This window comes from Endocarpon pusillum, assembly GCF_000464535.1.
Source record: "Endocarpon pusillum Z07020 unplaced genomic scaffold C720987, whole genome shotgun sequence".
Taxonomy (NCBI): Eukaryota; Fungi; Ascomycota; class Eurotiomycetes; order Verrucariales; family Verrucariaceae; genus Endocarpon; species Endocarpon pusillum.
This window is the reverse complement of record NW_006913582.1, coordinates 230083-248169: the sequence shown is the minus strand read 5'-3', so window position 1 is coordinate 248169 and position 18087 is coordinate 230083. Positions and strand designations below refer to the sequence as shown.

General features: G+C 52.0%; 7 protein-coding genes across 7 annotated transcripts; 4 read left to right on the top strand and 3 right to left on the bottom strand.

Moving 5' to 3' along the window:
* Window positions 1-451: 451 nt before the first annotated feature.
* Window positions 452-2484, top strand: EPUS_01260 (uncharacterized protein; the record flags this gene model as incomplete). Its single annotated transcript, XM_007788553.1, has 2 exons — window positions 452-472; window positions 520-2484. The coding sequence occupies 2 exons, from the start codon at window positions 452-454 to the stop codon at window positions 2482-2484; spliced, it is 1986 nt and encodes a 661-aa protein (XP_007786743.1).
* A 2797-nt stretch (window positions 2485-5281) lies between these two features.
* On the bottom strand, window positions 5282-7909 carry EPUS_01259 (uncharacterized protein; the record flags this gene model as incomplete). Its single annotated transcript, XM_007788552.1, has 2 exons — window positions 5282-5404; window positions 5516-7909. The coding sequence occupies 2 exons, from the start codon at window positions 7907-7909 to the stop codon at window positions 5282-5284; spliced, it is 2517 nt and encodes an 838-aa protein (XP_007786742.1).
* A 1074-nt stretch (window positions 7910-8983) lies between these two features.
* On the top strand, window positions 8984-9509 carry EPUS_01258 (uncharacterized protein; the record flags this gene model as incomplete). The annotated part of the gene is made up of 2 exons (XM_007788551.1): window positions 8984-9280; window positions 9480-9509. 2 exons carry the CDS (start codon window positions 8984-8986, stop codon window positions 9507-9509), a joined length of 327 nt encoding a protein of 108 aa, XP_007786741.1.
* A 702-nt stretch (window positions 9510-10211) lies between these two features.
* EPUS_01257 (uncharacterized protein) lies at window positions 10212-11966 on the bottom strand (the record flags this gene model as incomplete). The annotated part of the gene is made up of 1 exon (XM_007788550.1): window positions 10212-11966. The coding sequence occupies one exon, from the start codon at window positions 11964-11966 to the stop codon at window positions 10212-10214; it is 1755 nt and encodes a 584-aa protein (XP_007786740.1).
* A 552-nt stretch (window positions 11967-12518) lies between these two features.
* EPUS_01256 (uncharacterized protein) lies at window positions 12519-13630 on the top strand (the record flags this gene model as incomplete). The annotated part of the gene is made up of 3 exons (XM_007788549.1): window positions 12519-12618; window positions 12672-12842; window positions 12897-13630. The coding sequence occupies 3 exons, from the start codon at window positions 12519-12521 to the stop codon at window positions 13628-13630; spliced, it is 1005 nt and encodes a 334-aa protein (XP_007786739.1).
* Window positions 13631-14243: 613 nt separating this feature from the next.
* On the top strand, window positions 14244-15220 carry EPUS_01255 (uncharacterized protein; the record flags this gene model as incomplete). The annotated part of the gene is made up of 3 exons (XM_007788548.1): window positions 14244-14594; window positions 14688-14988; window positions 15030-15220. 3 exons carry the CDS (start codon window positions 14244-14246, stop codon window positions 15218-15220), a joined length of 843 nt encoding a protein of 280 aa, XP_007786738.1.
* Window positions 15221-15422: 202 nt separating this feature from the next.
* On the bottom strand, window positions 15423-17837 carry EPUS_01254 (uncharacterized protein; the record flags this gene model as incomplete). The annotated part of the gene is made up of 5 exons (XM_007788547.1): window positions 15423-15584; window positions 15659-15820; window positions 15886-16619; window positions 16704-16740; window positions 16812-17837. The coding sequence occupies 5 exons, from the start codon at window positions 17835-17837 to the stop codon at window positions 15423-15425; spliced, it is 2121 nt and encodes a 706-aa protein (XP_007786737.1).
* Window positions 17838-18087: the final 250 nt, after the last annotated feature.

Genomic DNA, 18087 nt, shown 5'->3' with positions numbered 1-18087 from the left:
CTGCGACAGAATGATTTCCATATTTAGTGTTAGGGAAATCAAAAGGTCATGACTCCATCCTCAGCCTTAGGCTGGCCACATCTGTGTTGATTGGCTGTCCTTTGGTCGACTCTCTGGACATGTCGTTCGGAGCGGCATGTGTTTGTTGGTCTGACTGACAGCATCTCTTCATGTAGCTATCGCTGTAGGATAAGAGAAGCTTTGTTCGTGGATGCTTGTAGATGACCTGGGACTCCGCACCAACATGGCTTGTGTCATGCTCTTTTGAGTCATTCTCCCAATTCTTTGCAAATCTTTGTGTATCCTACAAGTGTTTGTTGTAGGTTCATCCTTTCACATTCAACGCTGACGCAAAGTCTCTCGACATATGCTGAGCCACGAAAGGTTTGTAAGAGCTGATACGTGTAGCATGACACCCTGACCACGCGATAAGTTACTTCCCTTCTACGCCATGTTCAAGAAGAAGCCACAGGTAAGCACTGCACTCGCGGTACTGGAATACCATCTTACAGGATGTAGATCAAAAACTTGTCTCCTTTACGATCCTCGGATCGTCGCAAGCTCGCCGACCAGATCATAGCCGAATATCAGATCCAGGTCCCTGCTCCTCCACAAACCCTCGATGAGAACGGTGCCACCACTCTCGACCCAAATCCTACATCTCTGACCGCAATCCGCTCCTCCTTGCTACCTGAAAACTGCCTTTCGGCACGATTCAACACCCATGCAGGGCCACATTCTAAGCTCGTCTCCGGGACGATCTACGTCGGCTCACAGCCTGGGCAAGAAGAACGGATTTTGTGGTTTCAGATAGGACAATCGGATCAAAGGCTGTACCCGACAGTCTACACGCTATGGCAGAACCCAGGATTGGTTCCGTTGTTGCATACTCAGGAATTTGTGGTTGAGAAGCTACGAAGTGGCGCCGATCTGATGACACCAGGTCTGACAAGAGGCCCGCCATTTCCAGAAAAAGCAAAGAAGAACGCTATCGTTGCTGTGGCCAGTATCGAGAAACCCAGCGTCCCAGCCTTTGTTGGTGTATGCGAGATTGACGTTAGTGCACTCGAGCAGGTGCAGGGTGCGAAGGGTCATGCAGTGAAAGGCGTGCACTGGGAAGGAGACGAACTTTGGGCTTGGAGCCATGGCGGGATAGGAGGAAAGCAGGCGGCCGAGAAAATAGACGGATGGGACGATTCGGCAAATGTCGTCGGTCTCAGCAAAGGTGTGGAGAGCATGGCACTTGAAGAAGACGATGCAGATGGTCAAGAGGGAGGAGTTTCATTAGAAGAAACAAAGAACGACAACGGGGGCACCCATCGAGCGTCTTCAGAGAGGAGTGACGCTGACGAACAAGAAGCAGAACCTTCCACGCAGGAAATCGACCAAGCATTCTACAACGCCTTCCTGTTCGCTCTCCACAACGCCAGGAAGAATGGCTCTCCACCTCACTACGGTATCGATCTGCCAGTGAACCCTTCGATGTTGATATCCCACTTCATTCAACCATACCTTCCCATTCACTCCACCTCCCAAGCACAATACTACACTATGAAAAAGACCAGTTGGAAGAACGCGAAAAAGTTCATCAAATACCTGGACAAACAAGCTTTGGTCAAATCCAAGGATCGCAGCGGAGGTGAGACTGTCATCTTCGATATCGACTTTGACGACCAGCACATCCTCGATTTCATTCCGTATCGTCTACCAAAACCAAGAGAAGATGCTGGAGGCGGCGGAAGTTCTCAGACACCTTCTAAAGCCGTCAACACAGCTTCCGATCCATCGGTCAACCAAAACCTCTCCCTCCAAACCTTGCTACGTCCGTCATCCAAACTTGTGCCAGATCTTCTCCCGTCCAAAACCGACTTCTACACCCCAAACCAAATATCTTCTTTTCTTCGTACATATATCGATCAAGACCCCGAACTGACAACCCAGTCGTCATCACCTCGCTTCATCAAACTGAATCCATTCCTGGCAAACAATATCCTCGGCGGCAGTGGCGCATCAAATCCTACAACCCAAGCAGCCGACACGAAAGCCTTGGCCGCCGGGGAGATCGCTCGTGATGTCCTCCAAAAGCGTCTCCTAGAAGACACGCACCTCTGCCAGCCATACTGGGTATTGCTCCGGGGTGATCAGAAGTGGTCTTCTGCGGACCCATCTTTACCCAAACCAAAGTCTGGGACCCCACCCAAACTATCCGTTATCATCGAGAAACGGACAGGAACGAAGACGGTCACAAAGATTGGGAACCTAGAGGTATTCGGAATCAACCCGGAGATTCTGGCGGGAGAGTTGCAGAAGAAATGTGCCAGCAGTACAAGTGTGGGACAGCTGGTTGGCGGAAAACCGGGGCAAATGGAGGTGCTGGTTCAAGGGGATCAGAGAGAGGTGGTTGAGAAGGAGGTTGGGAAGAGAGGGGTCGACAGGAGATGGATTGAGGTGAACGACAAGACGAAAAAGAAGGCGAAGAAATGAACAGACCACAACAAGTTCTGTGTTGAGGAATTTTAAGTCCTTGTGCTCTTCGAGTTTTGCTTGTGCCTTCGGGCCAGACGAAGTCGGTATGATGCACATCAACACAAAATGGACGAGCCACCATGAATGGAACGAGGCAGCACTGCTGGTATGACACGTTGGGTTCCAAGGACAGATCGGGAGGGGACAGCATGAGCGTGAGCCAACTCTGGAAAGTGTACTGCTACCAAGGCCACAAACAACAGCAGACTACAGGGGTGATATCCAGCTACGGATTCAAGGATGAGAACCGAAGCAAGCTCCAAGATTCAAACCACTTTCTGGATTGTCATCAAGCCTCTGTCTTCGACTTCTTCGCACCACCACATGTATTGAACCATTGAACGAAGCCATATCCACACACCCATCCATGCCCAGAATCCCTTTCTTCCTCCCCCAGCTCAAGATCTCCATCCCTGCTTCCTCATTCCCACATCCCTTCCCACCCCATCGTCCCCCACGGCCTACTAAACACATATCCAACGGGGGAGTGCCTACTCATGTTTACAAACTCACACACAGACAATCCGCTTTCACCCGCCCCTCCCTTCCCCGCTCCTCCAAGCCCCCGGCTAAAGACAGAGTCACGGTATCCCAATTCCAATTCCAATTCCAATTCCACACCACCGACTAGTAACCACATCAAAGCCCAAGCGAGAGCCCGCTCAGACGGACGGGCGGACGGAAGGAACGTATCAGCCTCAACCACCCCCAAGTTGAGTCAAAGCCAGTGAATCGTGATACATACACAACTACTAGTAGCTATATCGAAACCAAAACGCGACTGCGACTGCGACTGCGACTGCGATTTCGTTCCATGAACCTCGATCCCCGAGCGGAAGGACCATGACGCTCCAATTCATCGGGCAGGAAGCTCATAGTCGTCTGAGGATCTCGATACTCAGCATACATGCATGCATGGATAGCCCGCGAGCCGCGAGTCCTGATGTACTGATGATGGATGGATGGATGGCAAGGCGAGGTCGGGCGGTTGCGTAAGTAGGTAAGTATCCGGCGGGGCCCCTATTTCCACATCTCTGGTCATGGTATCAGATGCAAACATGCATTCCATATTGTCATTTGAGATGTATATTCCCATCCTCCCCTCCATGTACCTACTAGTTATATCCTACCTTCGCTCTCCCTCTCCCTCTCCCTCTCCCACTCACTTTCCCTTTCGCTCCGCATCGAAGGACCCCGTCATAGAACGTCCTCGCAATCTCAAGCTCAAGCCCAAGCTCAAGCTCTCAAAAAAGAAAAAAGAGAAAAGAGGGGTCTGGAGTCTGCGCGTTCGTTCGTCTGGACGTGATTGATCCTCTTCTCTAAGTTATGTTAGTTACTTATCCTCTGGGATTTTCCCATTGTGATCGCGCTCCAAAGCACCACGCATAAAGCACGAATCAAGAATCAAGAAATCAGCAATCATTCATGAAAAGGAAAGGATAAAAATTCAGATTCCGGGCTCTATTGCAAAGCATCGATCACGAATTTTCGCTATTCTTGAACCTCTCTCACCCACGCATATACACATACACCAAAAAAAAACGAAAGTTCTCTCTCCCGCCCCTACCTCTCGCTTACTTACGTGTCTCACTTCCCCACCTACAATGTCGTCCTTTCGTTTTTTCTGCCCGCCCACTATTTGCCATCTCCCCACCCCCCTTCTCCCTTCTTCCTCCTATCCCCTATGCCTATGCCTATTGCTATCCCTCCTCCCTGGACATTTTTTTCAATATTCTTCCCGCCCATCCACCCCTTCTACTCCACTCTCCATCATCGTAGGCTAGCCGAGAAACCCAGCCTCTCATCTGCGCTGAAAATAAAATAAAGGGGGGGGCTCTGATGTCTAGTAGCTCGACTGCTTCCTGTCCCTGTCCCTGTCCCTGTCCCTGTCCTTATCCTAGACATCTCTTCTCAGCCAGTTGAGATCAGATCAGATAGCCGAGCTGCTTGCACGAGCAGAGGAGGAGGCGCAAACACCCAATCGCTATTCTGAACTCAGGCCGTGAGAGGTTCCTTTTCCCTCTGGAAAATGTTTTAATCAAAATCAGCCTGTGGTTTGTAATCCTATGTAGAGGGTCGAAACTTGTGCGAGCCGGGGGGTGGGGGCAATCGTCTGGAAAGCCTCTTGCTGACGTGGTTATATGCTTGAAATGAGTTTGGAAACCGACATGCTGGAGAGTGGCTGTTGATTTTCCCCTTGTGCCGGGTTGACACTGAGCTGCTCGATTCCGTGACGTGTCGTGAAAGGGGCGTTTCTGTGATGGATGGGTTAGGCCTTCGCCCGCTGCCGCTATCGCTGCCCTTGTTGAATTTGATATAAGCCTGCGGCGGCTACCGAATTGGGCTGGGCTGGACTGAGCTGGTTCGCACACGAGCGTCCCGGAAGTCTGAATCGGCCTTTGCTGCTGCCCTTCATGATGTGATGTCAGCCTCGGGCGGCGAGAGGCCTCGGTTCCAGAAACACTGGTGCCAATTTGTAAGCCAGAAAGCCGTAAGCCAATTTGTACCAGTCGCCTTGAGCAGCTCGCGCATGTCAGGCGACTACATGAGCTGCGCTTTTCGATATTTACCTTGGCTTCTCCACCTTCCCTACGCAACATAAACAGCCGATATCATCCCCTTCCTAGGACTAGCCATCAAGGAGCCGTTTTCCGGACGTTTTCATTGAATCTAAAGGCGCTCTGGAAGTGCGCGCCCAGTTACAGAGACAGACCAAGGTTTTGATCGGGACTATGACCACCGTCGAGCGAGCGATTCACGTGATCACCAGAGCTGCGGCGCAGTCTTTGCATTTGAATGTCTGCCGTTCGCCTTGGCTGATCTTGAGGCTCAGACCGAGGCAGGAGAGGTGGTGAAATATGCCTCCGTTACGGCATGTCTGTTTTAATAGAAGCGGTTGTTAATGCGAGGGTCGGAAGACGGATGAGTCCCTCTAAGAGGGAAAAGCATGGGGAAAATAAGGGAGGGTGATGGATGCAAATGGACTTACCAAATTCGAGCATGTGATGGCATTTCTCTTGGGGCGATAGATATAGTCATGGCAGGTAGCGCAGCATCCGTTGGCAATGGTATGCTGAATTCGCTTGGCTTCTAAAGGTGGTGGCGAGTGCTGTGATATTTCATCTAGCCCGGTAAGGCCAGATCCAGGAGTAGAGATATCTGTGCTGTGTCCTCCCGCTAAGGCTTCCGAATGCCCCCTTCCGCTAGGGAATTGATCAGGTGTAATCTTGACGTTGGTCGCGTTGTGCTTTTCCGCCTCAATCTGCGCTCCTGGTTGTCGAAAGGGCTCTGGGCTCCGGTTGGAGTCCTGGACCTCGCCAGATTCTCCTGCCGCTAGTACTTCAGTTGGGAATGACCGGTCAGAAACATCTGCCGTGAGACGAAGAACCTGCTTCTTTCCAAGGCCTTCTCCATCGTGAATGATTCGTTGGCAGTCCTTGACCACTCTTGCATCAATCAGGCCCCTCTCTATCAGCAACGAAATGAGGTGCTGAAATTGAATTAACATGTCCCCGTTACCATTCACACCGTTCAGCCAAGCAGCGTTGCCTCGCACAAACCGAACGAGCATATCAGAAACATATCTGGCACTTGGACACCCTTCAGACATGACATGCGCATCCCATCGTTGTCTGAACTCCTTCTCTTCTGCTGTCAAATCCTCTGTCTCGGCAATGGTGTCGCGATGTCTCTTGATCCACCAATCGTCATCTATATCGTCGTCTGTCTCAGACAGCAATTCCCCGGTCTCCATAGCACGATGGTTGATGGAGCGATAGAAGGAGGTTCTCCTCATTGTCCTCGCAACTGGAACGTAAAACCTCTTACGGGCTGGAAGAGGTAATTCGGACACTTCTGTTGCAGACCGAAATGTGCTCCTTGGTTTAGCTACCCCTTCTACCTGTGCTACTGTGTTTGGGGTCGTGTGTTGGAATGGTCGAGATTGGGCTGGGGCCGCAGCTGTACGTCGGCGAGGCAGAGCTCCAACCCACGACTGATCCCCAGAAATGTAAGCATCAATATCAAACGGCTGTTCAGGTCTTTGCCAGCTGATTTCTTGTCCATCTTTGACCTGATTCGCTGCGCTTGGCCGGACGACTTCTGCGACTTCGACTCTGAACGTGACGCACTTCAGACCTTTGGTATGTACATCGTCCTGCTGATCTTCAATGCTGAATGTGTATTTATCGTGATTATTGACGAAGTGGAACTGGAGATGTTTCAAATCCGTAAATTCTTGATTCTGGCAGATTGGGCAGTACAGGCCCTCGAGAGAAGCTATACGAGACTCTCTCGGCACAGGTGTCCGGGTTTCGATGTCCCAGATGTAAGAGACTTTAACAGCGGGCACAACTGGTGGCGACTCGTCAAGCTTGCTTATACGCGATGTGCAAGTCTGCACAGTGCGATAGCTGTCAACCGATCGGCACAGAGGGTCTATTTTCCCCTCTTCCTCTATCTTCTTAGCCAGGATGCTATCTTCCCTCTTGATTTTCGCATCATAATAATGTGGATATGTCCATTCGGAGTTGACTTCCAAACCATACTTGGTCTTGAACGTCCTGCCGCCCTGATCAAACGCGACGTTAAGAGGTACAGTCACGGACGGCGCATGAGGCAAGTTTGTGTAGTTCGAGATAAGCATTCCTTCTGTAAAAGAAAGGTCCTTTCTCTTCACCAGATCGCGCGTCAAAGACTCCTCACTTTTGCTCAAAATAGGGATTGGAGGCCACAAGTCGGATGTATTGCAAGGGATGATCTTGATCTCCAGCAGATATTTATCCCCAACCGCCCATTTCGTGACTTCTCCGTCTCGGTTGACGGTAGGCACAAAGAACTCCTTGGCAGGAACTCGAAATGGGCTTTTAAGTTCAATCTCTACAGTATGAGCATCCGAGGCTATGTCTGCAGGGGTGACCACACAGTCCCCAGATCTCTTCAAGATTGGCTCCAGCTGTCTATGGCCCTGTCGATTATCCCAGACAGCGAGATAGCATCTACATTCAACCGCTTCCCGTTTGACCCGTTTCAGCGGTCGCTGGTCCAGGTTTTCTCGGTAGTTGAGTTTCCTCCGAATGCTTCTGACATCGAGGATCAATTCCGCATCCTCTTGGTGGAATTTCTCAATAAGCTGATCGCGTAACCGCGTACTCCGGGGCGGAGGAGTAACCAGATCAGTCTGGGATTTCCGCCTGGATGGGCTGGTCTGCAAGTTGACCGCCGAGGAGCGAGAGCCAAGTCTACGCCTCTTCGCATGGTGATTCAGAACGCGCATAATGTTGCGGTGGAGAAAAAGAGGAAAGCGTTTCTGATGTCTCTGGATATCGAAGGTAATATCACCGATGAAGGTCTTTGCAAATTTGCGGTCTGAAGCACAGAGCATTGTGCAACAGACGCGTCAAGGTGTCACTGAGATGTGGTTCTTGTCGCATTGTTGTATGATTAGATGCTGCCGCGTTTGTAGATTGGTCTTCAATGAAGGGTTTGTAATCGTATCAGAGAAATGTTGTCAGATCTAAAATGCAGGAGCCGGGGCCATTTACCGTGGCGAAGGGTAGCCTGGCTAGGGGTTGACGCCGTCATTTATTGCTTGTTGATTGGTTGAAATAGGGCATCTCGGAGACCATTAGAGACGCTTTTCCATGCCATGCTTCAACACGGAGCCAAAACCACTAATATCGAACGAATTGGATATGTCGCGCTACTCATTCTCAGGCATCTTCTAAGCCATCGTGTATAATCAAAGACAGATGGGTACGAAACGCAAACAAAAAGTTATTTGTCGCGTAAACAATCCCCAATTACTAATCAGCTTCTTAAGGCACTGGCTGTCGGATATTATATTCGCATTACCCCAAGTGAAATACTCTGTAACAGATTTAGAGTGTACGTGGCAGCAGGATGCTCGAACGTACTGGAGCCGCAGCTTGTTCTTCCACATTGACCAAGTATATCTTGTCCAACTGGTAAATATTAGACTACGCTGCAGGGTGAGTCATGAGTCAGGCCATTAATGACTGTACATAGGCCTACAGTTGAAAAAGCAAGAGCTGGCGCCCTTAAGAACATCTCTGCTCCTTCAAACACTCTAAGCAATATTTTGCCCTCTTCTTGACGACCCAGCAGTAACACAGTAGAGGAAGAAGAAAAATGGCTACTGCTTCCCCTTTGGCGAGACTCCCTCCGGAACTGAAGCAGGAAATACTCTCTGCTCTCCCAGACGTCTGGAGCCTAAGATCAATGGGCCCTCGCTTGCTCCTCCTTCTACAGTGCCTTCATCAATGCGGAAAGGTTAATCACCACCCGGGTCCTGAAAAACCACGTAGTTGCCGATGTTCTACCGGATGCTATTGTTGCTTTGCGATCTTCTCAGTTGAAGCCGCGGACGTGGAGAGAGATATGCGATTTTGCAAGTAAGCATCTCCATTCTCGAGCGTCTCCACCAGCTTCGTGGACCATGGTCGATGCCTTCGCTGTCAGCAATCTCCATTCTTGCGTTGAGTATTGGGGTGAGAAGTTCGTCACAGAGATGTTCAATACAGCTTCCACATTCGCCTATATTGATGCGCCGCCAGCGGGGCCCTTGTCCCAGAACGAAAAGAATCGGATACAGCGTGCGTTGTACCGTTTCGAGGTCTATCAAAACCTTTGTCGAGACTCTGATGTTCGCGAAAATAGAGGCTTGCTCATCTGCAAATTTTCCGACTGTGAAAATGAACAGCTTGCATGTGTCCATGACTACCTCTTCCGCGCCGTATGTCCTGGTACAGATGTTCCTGATTCAGCTTGAGATTTAGCGCTGACAACAATAGCTTACAATGACGTTTGTGAGCAGACAGGGAATGTATTCACGGCCGTCGACCTAGTAGAATATGGTGACGACTTTGATGCTGGCCCAGTACAAAGATTGCTTTCAAGAGGCCTAAAACATCTGCGACGGATTGTTGACCTAGGTTTTGGTGAAGCACGGCACCGAGCTCTAGACAGTTTCCGGAGACCCGCAAATAAAACACTCTGTATGCCGCCCTCAAGGATGCGAACGGAGCTGACGACGGGGTATACCTTTCAGAATACACCCAAGAAGAGCAAGATAGACTAGCCCGGGATAACTCACCACTCATCCAAGACCCTGACCGCGGGCCTCTGGACGCCTGGGCTTGGGCTCATCAGCATCAGTCTCGGTCAGATTTTGTGTATTCCGACTCCCAAATCGCACTGCGTGCGCGAGGATACTGCATGTGGGACCGCGCTCGGCTTGAGCAATGGCACATATTCCAGAAAGCATGGGAAGCCCCCAATTATCCGTACCAGGGAGATGAACAAATGTCGCGCAAGGCAGAAATGGAAATGTGGTGTGAAAGACACCCTCAGTATTAGATGTGGTGAAAGTTTTGGTACTGCATTGTAGCTCAGGAGACAAGGTTGGCCTGGCTAGATGGACAGAACCTTAGTAGTGAGCACCAAAAGAATAGGAACGGACAGACAGAAGGCTATGACTGGTGGATGGTTGCTTCTGAAAGCCAGTTATTTCTTGGGTGGCCGTGGGGAATTCAGGAGAATTCAGCGCCCCGAGCTTCCCGCGCTGTCGAATCCAGTACCTCACCTGAAGGCCTGATATGTAGAGCGTCCTGGTATGGTCTGAAGAGTACCGGTGAGATATCGCATCGGACGGACCCAAACTGTGCTTAATCATTGGTAGAAGCTGCACTTGCTATGACAGGATGGACGCCTGTGAAGGCGCTTGCAATTCCTACAGCCTTCATTAGACGGAAAAGAAAAGCTTCGCCAGGCATGTTTCGAGAGTCCAAATCGGTGAAAACTTTAGCGAACCATTGGCAGTAATCGACATCTATTGCTGAGTCATCAGCGAGCGGGTCATTTACTTCGTCGAGGCCATCAATCGTTGAACCACTTGATTCCATAGCATCCATGTCTGGGTTCCGAGGGGTTCGAGTTGTAGCTGCGAAAAAGGCGAAGGCCATGCCTAGCGGGAATAGTGCGAGATTTGGACCTAGGCTGCCCATGTCCGGATGGAGCATATACGGCAGTGACTGCGCAATGTTGACAGCATAAATGCGAGGATTGATGTGGTCTGGTAAATTGTCCATGTCAGGCAACTGTGCGGCTCCTTGCCCTAGCTGACGCTGCAATTGGCACATGGTTGATTGGATCATCATAGCACAGGTCCAGTAGAGCAAGATTGTGTATGCGATGATGGACTCATCAAAGCGAAACAGATGCGAGAAAGGATATGATGCATCATCTGATGGAAACGTGTGCCATAACGGTCGCCCATTCACTTCGGCACATAGCGCCGTGTACCAGTTTTGTAGTTGCTTGTCTAATGCAACACATTTGGCCAGCAAGGATTGTCTTTCGCGACGTGTCTCTCCAAAATCAAAGCTGGTGTCTGCTTGTAGGCGGTCATAGGTCTCCACTACCACAGGAAGGAAGACCATCACATCAATCATTTTATGTAGCATATTCTTGGGATGGTTCTTCCATGGCGATGTGAGCCATTCAGGCTTGGCTAAGAAGCACGCCTTCCTAGCAGTAGAATAGCGAATGGCAATGAGAATTCGTACATGCAGGAAAATAGCATGTCCTTTACCTGTAGCGAAGCCCTCGGGTCCCCGAGCTTCCAGCAAGCGACCCACACCCGCCGCATGCGAGAGCCAGCCATGGGGCGTGGCACCAAGTTGCACTGCTGCCAATGCTTGGGTTTCGAATATCTCATACAAACTCAACGTTGAGCAAGCCAAGATGACTTCATCCGCGTGCCTTCTCTTGGGGTCCAAGAGCGCGCGCTGCATCTCGCGAAGCGCCTTGCCGTAAAGGCTTTGACTCGAGGTAATTAGATTCTCATCGTGGCTGTCATGGCCGATGCGAGACGAGCTCAGGGCCAGAAACGCCAATTGCAAGCTCAAGTCATTGTTCACGAGTTCTGGGATGAAATGGGTCCAATTCGTGGAATGTCGGAATGACATTAACGATGGTTGAGTAGCGAAAGAAATACGAGGCATAAATACCGAATTGAATAGCGAAGTATGAAGCGTCGTGAGAGCGGTCAGAGTAAGACTGGAGGATAGCAATTGTAGAGATGGTGATGGCCAACTCTGTTGCTGTCCGGGTTCAGATGAGACCTCCCAGTCGTGATTGGGAGAAACAGGCGGCCACGAGACAAGGTCAGAGCAAGATGGGGAATAGCTTCTATCAGAGGATGCAACCGAACCCTTCCGCAGAGAAGCCTTGGGTACAGTAGACGGCTGTCGATCCTTGTCAGGTATCTTATGGTGGATGAAGGTGAGATCTTTTTGGTATCCTCCACACACATTCCCGCTCTTGAGACATTGTCCACAGGAAGGACGCGCGAGGTCGCAGCCCTTCTTCCTCTTGCGACACGTGTTGCAGCCCTTCGACTTCCCTGCCACTCCGACCATCTTTCGGCAATCTTTACAGAATGAGAGCAGTAATAAGTTGGGACGAGAGTGGTCAGCGCATCTTATTACCAGAAATGGACCATGCTAGTTTCCCCGCGCTAAATAAATAAGTGCATGATGCCGAACTGATATTGGCTGATATTGGCTGATGATTGATGATGAGTACAGACCCTACAGGCAACAACCTTCTCCTACTTGGTGATTCTGCATACTCTGCATGCGGCGCACTGAGTTGCCGCGTCAGGAAGCTATGGGCGCTGCCACCGCCACGCCATCGAAGTACTGTATGCAGCACCGGATCCGTGAAGGCTTCTATTGCTTGCTATCATACCCCGGCAAGGTAGACTTGCGCATTTGGTCTGCGAACTAGCAATGCACACGGTATGTGGCCGTAACGGTCACTGTCCTTGCCCCGTCCTTTTGAACCTCCTGACATGGTCTACTTAAACAATGGACATCCCACTACGGAGGTGTTCGAGATATTTCTCCCATTGTCCAGAAGTCGTTGCGATATTGTTCTAGACCTTACTCTTCTTTTGACGTGAATTCATCATGGTCGTGTCGTCACAATCTTCGCCGAATGTCTTTGTTCGGTATGCTCGCAAGGTCTACCATGGCGTTGGGTTCTCCCAAGGCTACAACTTCGTTCTGTGTAAGTGCCTACCCGCTTCTGAGGTTTCGTTACATGCTGATCGGCGTTTGCAGTCACTATATTCGGAGGAGCACTCCTAGGCTTCACTCTCGCTCGGTTGCAGTACTTGAATTTCAATGGGGTCTTCTGCACGCAGGGCGGTACAGCGCCTGGCGAATGCTACTGGTACACACAGTTTCCGAAGTACAAGGTTGGCATCTTGCTTCATCTGAGCACCATCCTCCGTAGGTCAAGTTCTCGTCATTCTTGGGAGACAAGAAATCTGACCCATTGTCTAGCCGCGGCATTTTTGGCAATATATCAATTCATTCCTGTCATTCGGCACAAATTCCTTCTTTTCCATCGCATCAATGGTTGGACCATTGTCGTACTTGTTCTGATTTCCAATGCTGGAGCCATTGTGATCGCGCCCCATACCTTCGGTGGTGACCTGTCAGCTCAGACGGGAATTGGTACTCTTGTTCTCATGACCACCATAGGTCTTGCCCTGGCTATCTACAACGTCAAACGGCTCCAGATCGACCAGCACAGAGCTTGGATGCTGAGGACATGGTTCTACTTTGGGACAATCATCACTCTACGTCTCATTATGTTCAGTGGTACTGCGATCATCTCTGCCCTGGGTGGCTATTATGTCCCGATGGAATGTGGCAAGCTGGATTACATGATGGAAGATCGCAATTCAGTTCTGGCAGCATACCCGGACTGCATGTCATACTACAACAATACTGATCCTAGCAAACGGGCTCTGGTCCAAGCCGACGTTAATGGCTCTATCGCTCAGGTCGCTGCCGGCTTGAACATGACCTTTGGAATGGCATTGTGGCTGGCCCTGTTGATTCACGCCATTGGCGTCGAGACCTACCTGCAACTTACCCCCCGCGAATCTCAACGCCTACGCCACGTTTCCTATGAGAAGCAGCTTGAGGCCGGACTCAAGCAGCCAGGCAGCGCTGGGCTGACTGCAGATCGTGTGGGTGATGCCCATGCATGGCAGCCGACTAAATCCTAGAATGGCTGTCCATGATATGATGATGTTTTTCTTGGCGCACAATTCTGTCCTGGCCGTTGAGCTGTTTAGTACATCAGTATGTCAGATATTCTAAAGCCTTGTCTACTACACGGGACAGGGACACAATCACACGGGGTGGGAGCAGTTTATAGCTGATTAGGAGTTAGGGGGATATTTATCGTCTTACCTAGTACAAGGGTTTCAATATCGAATTTCTATCAGCAAATACTTTTGCCCTACCAGTCAATGAGGGGTATATCAATTTAGTGTGGTTCGAAACCCACAAGCGCTGTCCTTTTGGCGGAGTGGTTGATGTATCCCTTTTCTCTACCCCCCGGCTTCTTGATGAGAACCACCGTCCATATTCATCGAGGATTGATTGAGCCTTAATTTCATGAGTGTCTTTCATGTGAGGCTGTGCAAACACGCAAACATGCAAAAATGTGTTGTTCTTGGGCATGTGTCCTTCCGGCGAGGGATGATGAAATCTTGATTCTCATGTACTAACTAGTAACTTAGAGAAACCACGCCAAGAAATAACGACGAGCCCCCAGTACTAGTAGTATAGTCCCGCGTGTGGACATGCTCTCCACAAACTTCCCCTCTGTCCATGATGTCGCAGCAGCACGGCGCCCGCATCGTCGCGAACGCCGCTCTCAGCGAAGAAATTGACGCCATCAACGCCATCTACGGCAGCAACGTCGCCGCCCCGGTCGGCGGCGGCAGCAGCAGCAGCAGCAGCAGCAACAACAACCGCTCCAACGACAACCCCGACCACCACCTCGTCCTGCAGATCCCCGGCCAATCCGTGTCGTTCCTCCTCTCCTTCCGCGCGGACTACCCAGACACGTGTCCGCGGGCCGATGGCACGCACTCGACGGGCAAGCTGGGCAAGAAGGGCTCGGGCCAGCACGCCGTTACGCTCGTGCAGCAGACGCTCTCGAGCGTCTGGACGCGCGGCTCGGTCTGTCTGTTCGATCTGATCGAGTTTATCTACTAGGCCTTTGGCCGGCTACAGGATGGCGCGGGCNGCGGGTCGGGCGGACGGGTTGCTAAGCCCGCGGAAGAGTCTGTGGCCCGTCTCCCAGCAGCGGAAGAACAGGCGGCGAGAACGGGGTTGACGAGCGATGCGGCGCGGATCCCCGGTTCCGAGTGGAGCGTCTCGGACCCGATCACGGAGAAGAAAAGCGTCTTCGTCGCGCGATGCGCCAGCGTGGCGGGGAAAGGCGCAGCGGCGTCGGCGCTGGCTGAGCTGCTCGCGACGAACAAGAAGGTCGCGGCCGCGACGCACAATATCTCGGCGTGGAGGGTGCGGGACGGAGAGACGGGGGTCACGGTTCAAGACTGCGATGATGATGGTGAGACGGCCGCTGGGGGGCGGTTGCTGCGTCTGATGCAGCGGATGGATGTGTGGAATGCGGTCGTGGTGGTGACGAGGTGTGGTATGGAGGTGTCAAGCTGGGTGCGGATCGGTTTCGACTGATCAATCAGGCGGCCAGGGAGGCGCTGCTTCGGGGTGGGTTTGTCAAGGTGGAAAAGGAGGAGGAGGAGGAGGAGAAGAAGGGTGGGAAGAAACGGGGCAAGAAGTAGAAGAGGCTTGTCCCCCCATCTGGTGGGAATACATGAGGGTTTTCTACAGCTTTCGGACTCAGCTCCAGGGTTGTCAGGGGAGTGCTGGGTAAGGAAGATGGGTCTGTCAAGACCTACCGAGAAGGTCTGAGACGAAGGAATGGAAGAAAAAGGGACAACTATGCGCTTGGGTTTTCTATACGAATCCTCTAAATTGCCTTGTCTACAGCTTCGCCTTCAGCGGACCCGCCAGCTCTTCCACCTTCGCAAACTGGTAGTAATAATCCAGACTCCCCCGGTTCAGCAGCGTGCCACTCGGCTTGACGATCTTTCCAGAGACGATCTGCTTGACAGGCAACTCGACTTTTTTTAGATTGACGGTGGTCTGGTAAGAGAGAGAAAGTCAGCAGAGCTACAATGGGTCTCCTCACGACGCTGTGCATGCATGGCAACACGTACCGGTATCTCCGGCGTCTCAAAGACATAGCGTGGGACATGTCGGGGACTGAGCTCCTTCCGAATCGCGGCCTTGATATCGTTGACCAGACCCGGGGAGAATTTCCTTCCCGGCTTCATCAGAACGAAAAGCATCACGCTCTCATCCGTGTCCGATGGCCTTCTCTGCACGACATCAATCAGCGCCCGTCAACGAACCCTCCATACAAAGGGTCACGTAATAAACCTACCTGACCCACACAGATCGAATCCGCCACCAGCTCACCAAACCTCGCATCCACCACTGCATATATCTCCCCGGACCCAAATCTCACCCCGCTCGGATTCAACACGCCATCACTCCTGCCCAAAAAGATAATCTGCTTCGTCGTCGGATGGATCATGACGAAATCACCATGAACCCAGCAATCGTCGAATTTGGCAAAATAGCTCTCACGGTACCTCTTCCCGTCCTCATCGCCCCAGAAGAAACGCGGCATATTCGGAAAGGGGCCTGTTGCGACCAGCTCGCCAGGTACTCCGTCTTCTACACGTCTACCCTTGACGCCCCTGCCACCTTTGAGGGTTGAGTCAAAGACCGCGATCGGAGTCCCCAAGGAGGGACCTTGGCATCCACCTGTGTAGACTGGGAGGAGCGGATTCGCTGTCGCGAACGCACCGGCGATATCCGTCCCGCCGGAGACGTTATCCAGCTGGACGTGTTTCGGGAAGGCTACGTCGTAGAACCATTCGAAGAGCTGGTCTGACAAGACCATGCCGGTGCTGGTGACGACTTGCAGGGCACTGAGGTCGGCTACTTGGCGAGGGATGATGCTGTTTTTTTGCAGCTCCTGGAGGTAGCGGGGCGAGATGCCGAGGTGGCTGACGCGGAGGCGGGAGGTGAGGTGGATGAAGGTTTCGAGATTGGGGAGGAAGGGGTTCCCGTCGTAGAGGACCATGGTGCTGCCGAAGAGGAGGGCTTGTACTGCTCATCAGATATGGATATGTTAGCGAGTTCATGTGGAGGTCTCAGGAGACGCTGGAAGGGGTCAACATGATGAAGACTCACCGGCGGCAAGATACATGATCCACCCTGTTGTCGTGTACTGTACACACTACGGTCAGAACATCACGACTACAACCAAGCCAGATAATACCGCAGGCCAGCAAACCATACCTGCAATGCCACACTCCTGGCTCCCAAGCATCTATGCAGCATCCCCTCTTTGAACCCATTCAACACCACCCCACCCACACAATGAACAATACACTTGGGACTGCCCGTCGTCCCACTCGAGTATACAATGAGAAACGGATCCGAGAAGTCCATCCGCTCAAACCTCAACTCCCCATCTCCACTCCCCTTCCGCAAAAACTCCTCCCAGGATACCGTCCTCGGCACATCCGAGACCTCAGCCGGCCGATCACTGAACCGGGGCTGGGCGACCAAGCCCTCAAATTCCGGCACCCCTTCCATACCCGTAACGATCTCGGCCATCTTGGGCCGCAGGTCGACGGTGCGTCCGTTGTAGACGGAGAAGTCATCGACAAAGACCCATCGCGGTCGGATCTGGGTCAGGCGGTCGAGGATGCCCTTGACGCCCATATCGGTGCTGCTGCTGCTGAAGAGGCCGCCTCGGCTCGTGGTGGCGAGGAAGACGGTCAGCGTGTCGATGCTGTTGCTTGCCACCACGGCTACCCGATCGCCCTTTCCGAAGCCGTGGGCGCGCATGGCGTTGGCGAGGAGGGCGACGCGGTGGCGGAGCGAGGACCAGGTCAGGTGCTGGATGGGTTCGGTGAAGGAGCCTTCGCGCACGGACACGCACGCGGTTTTGTCGTCTTCTTTGTTGGTCTTGCAGGGTTGGCCGTGGCGGGGGCCACTGGAGAGGATGTTTTCAGCGAAGTTGAGCTGCATGCCCGGGAACCAGGCGGGGATGGAATCCATGCGCGCGGTGGGATCGAAGATGTGGTTTGGCCGGTCTGAAGTGGCGTTCGGGAGGGTATCGGTGTAGATTAGAGGGAAGTAGTTGAAGAGGTGGTGGTAGAAGGTGGTGGGGTGGGTGACGGAGTAGGTGTAGAGAGCCTGGAAGTCTGGGAAGCGGGTGTTGGTTTTGCTGGATAGGTAGTTTTTGAACTGGTGCATCTGTGTCGTCCCCGGGTTGGGGTGCTCCCAGAGCTTGCGAGGAGTTGATTGTGTTGCCATGCTGATGGTGGATTGGAAGTGAACGACCCGGCGAGTGAGTGAACGGGGTGGTGTAATCAAATGGCTAGCCCATTTGCTCTCCGCGTATCCAGATAGTTACTCGTAGGCCTTGTACCCTCTCTTGGTAGGCCAGAACAGTGTCGATTGGGGCCTCTCTGGCTCCTCCTGGTCTTTGATATTTCAATTCATAGCCCAAGTAGTTATATTCTTGTCAGAACCACTCTCGTATTTCAGATATCAAGACCATCAG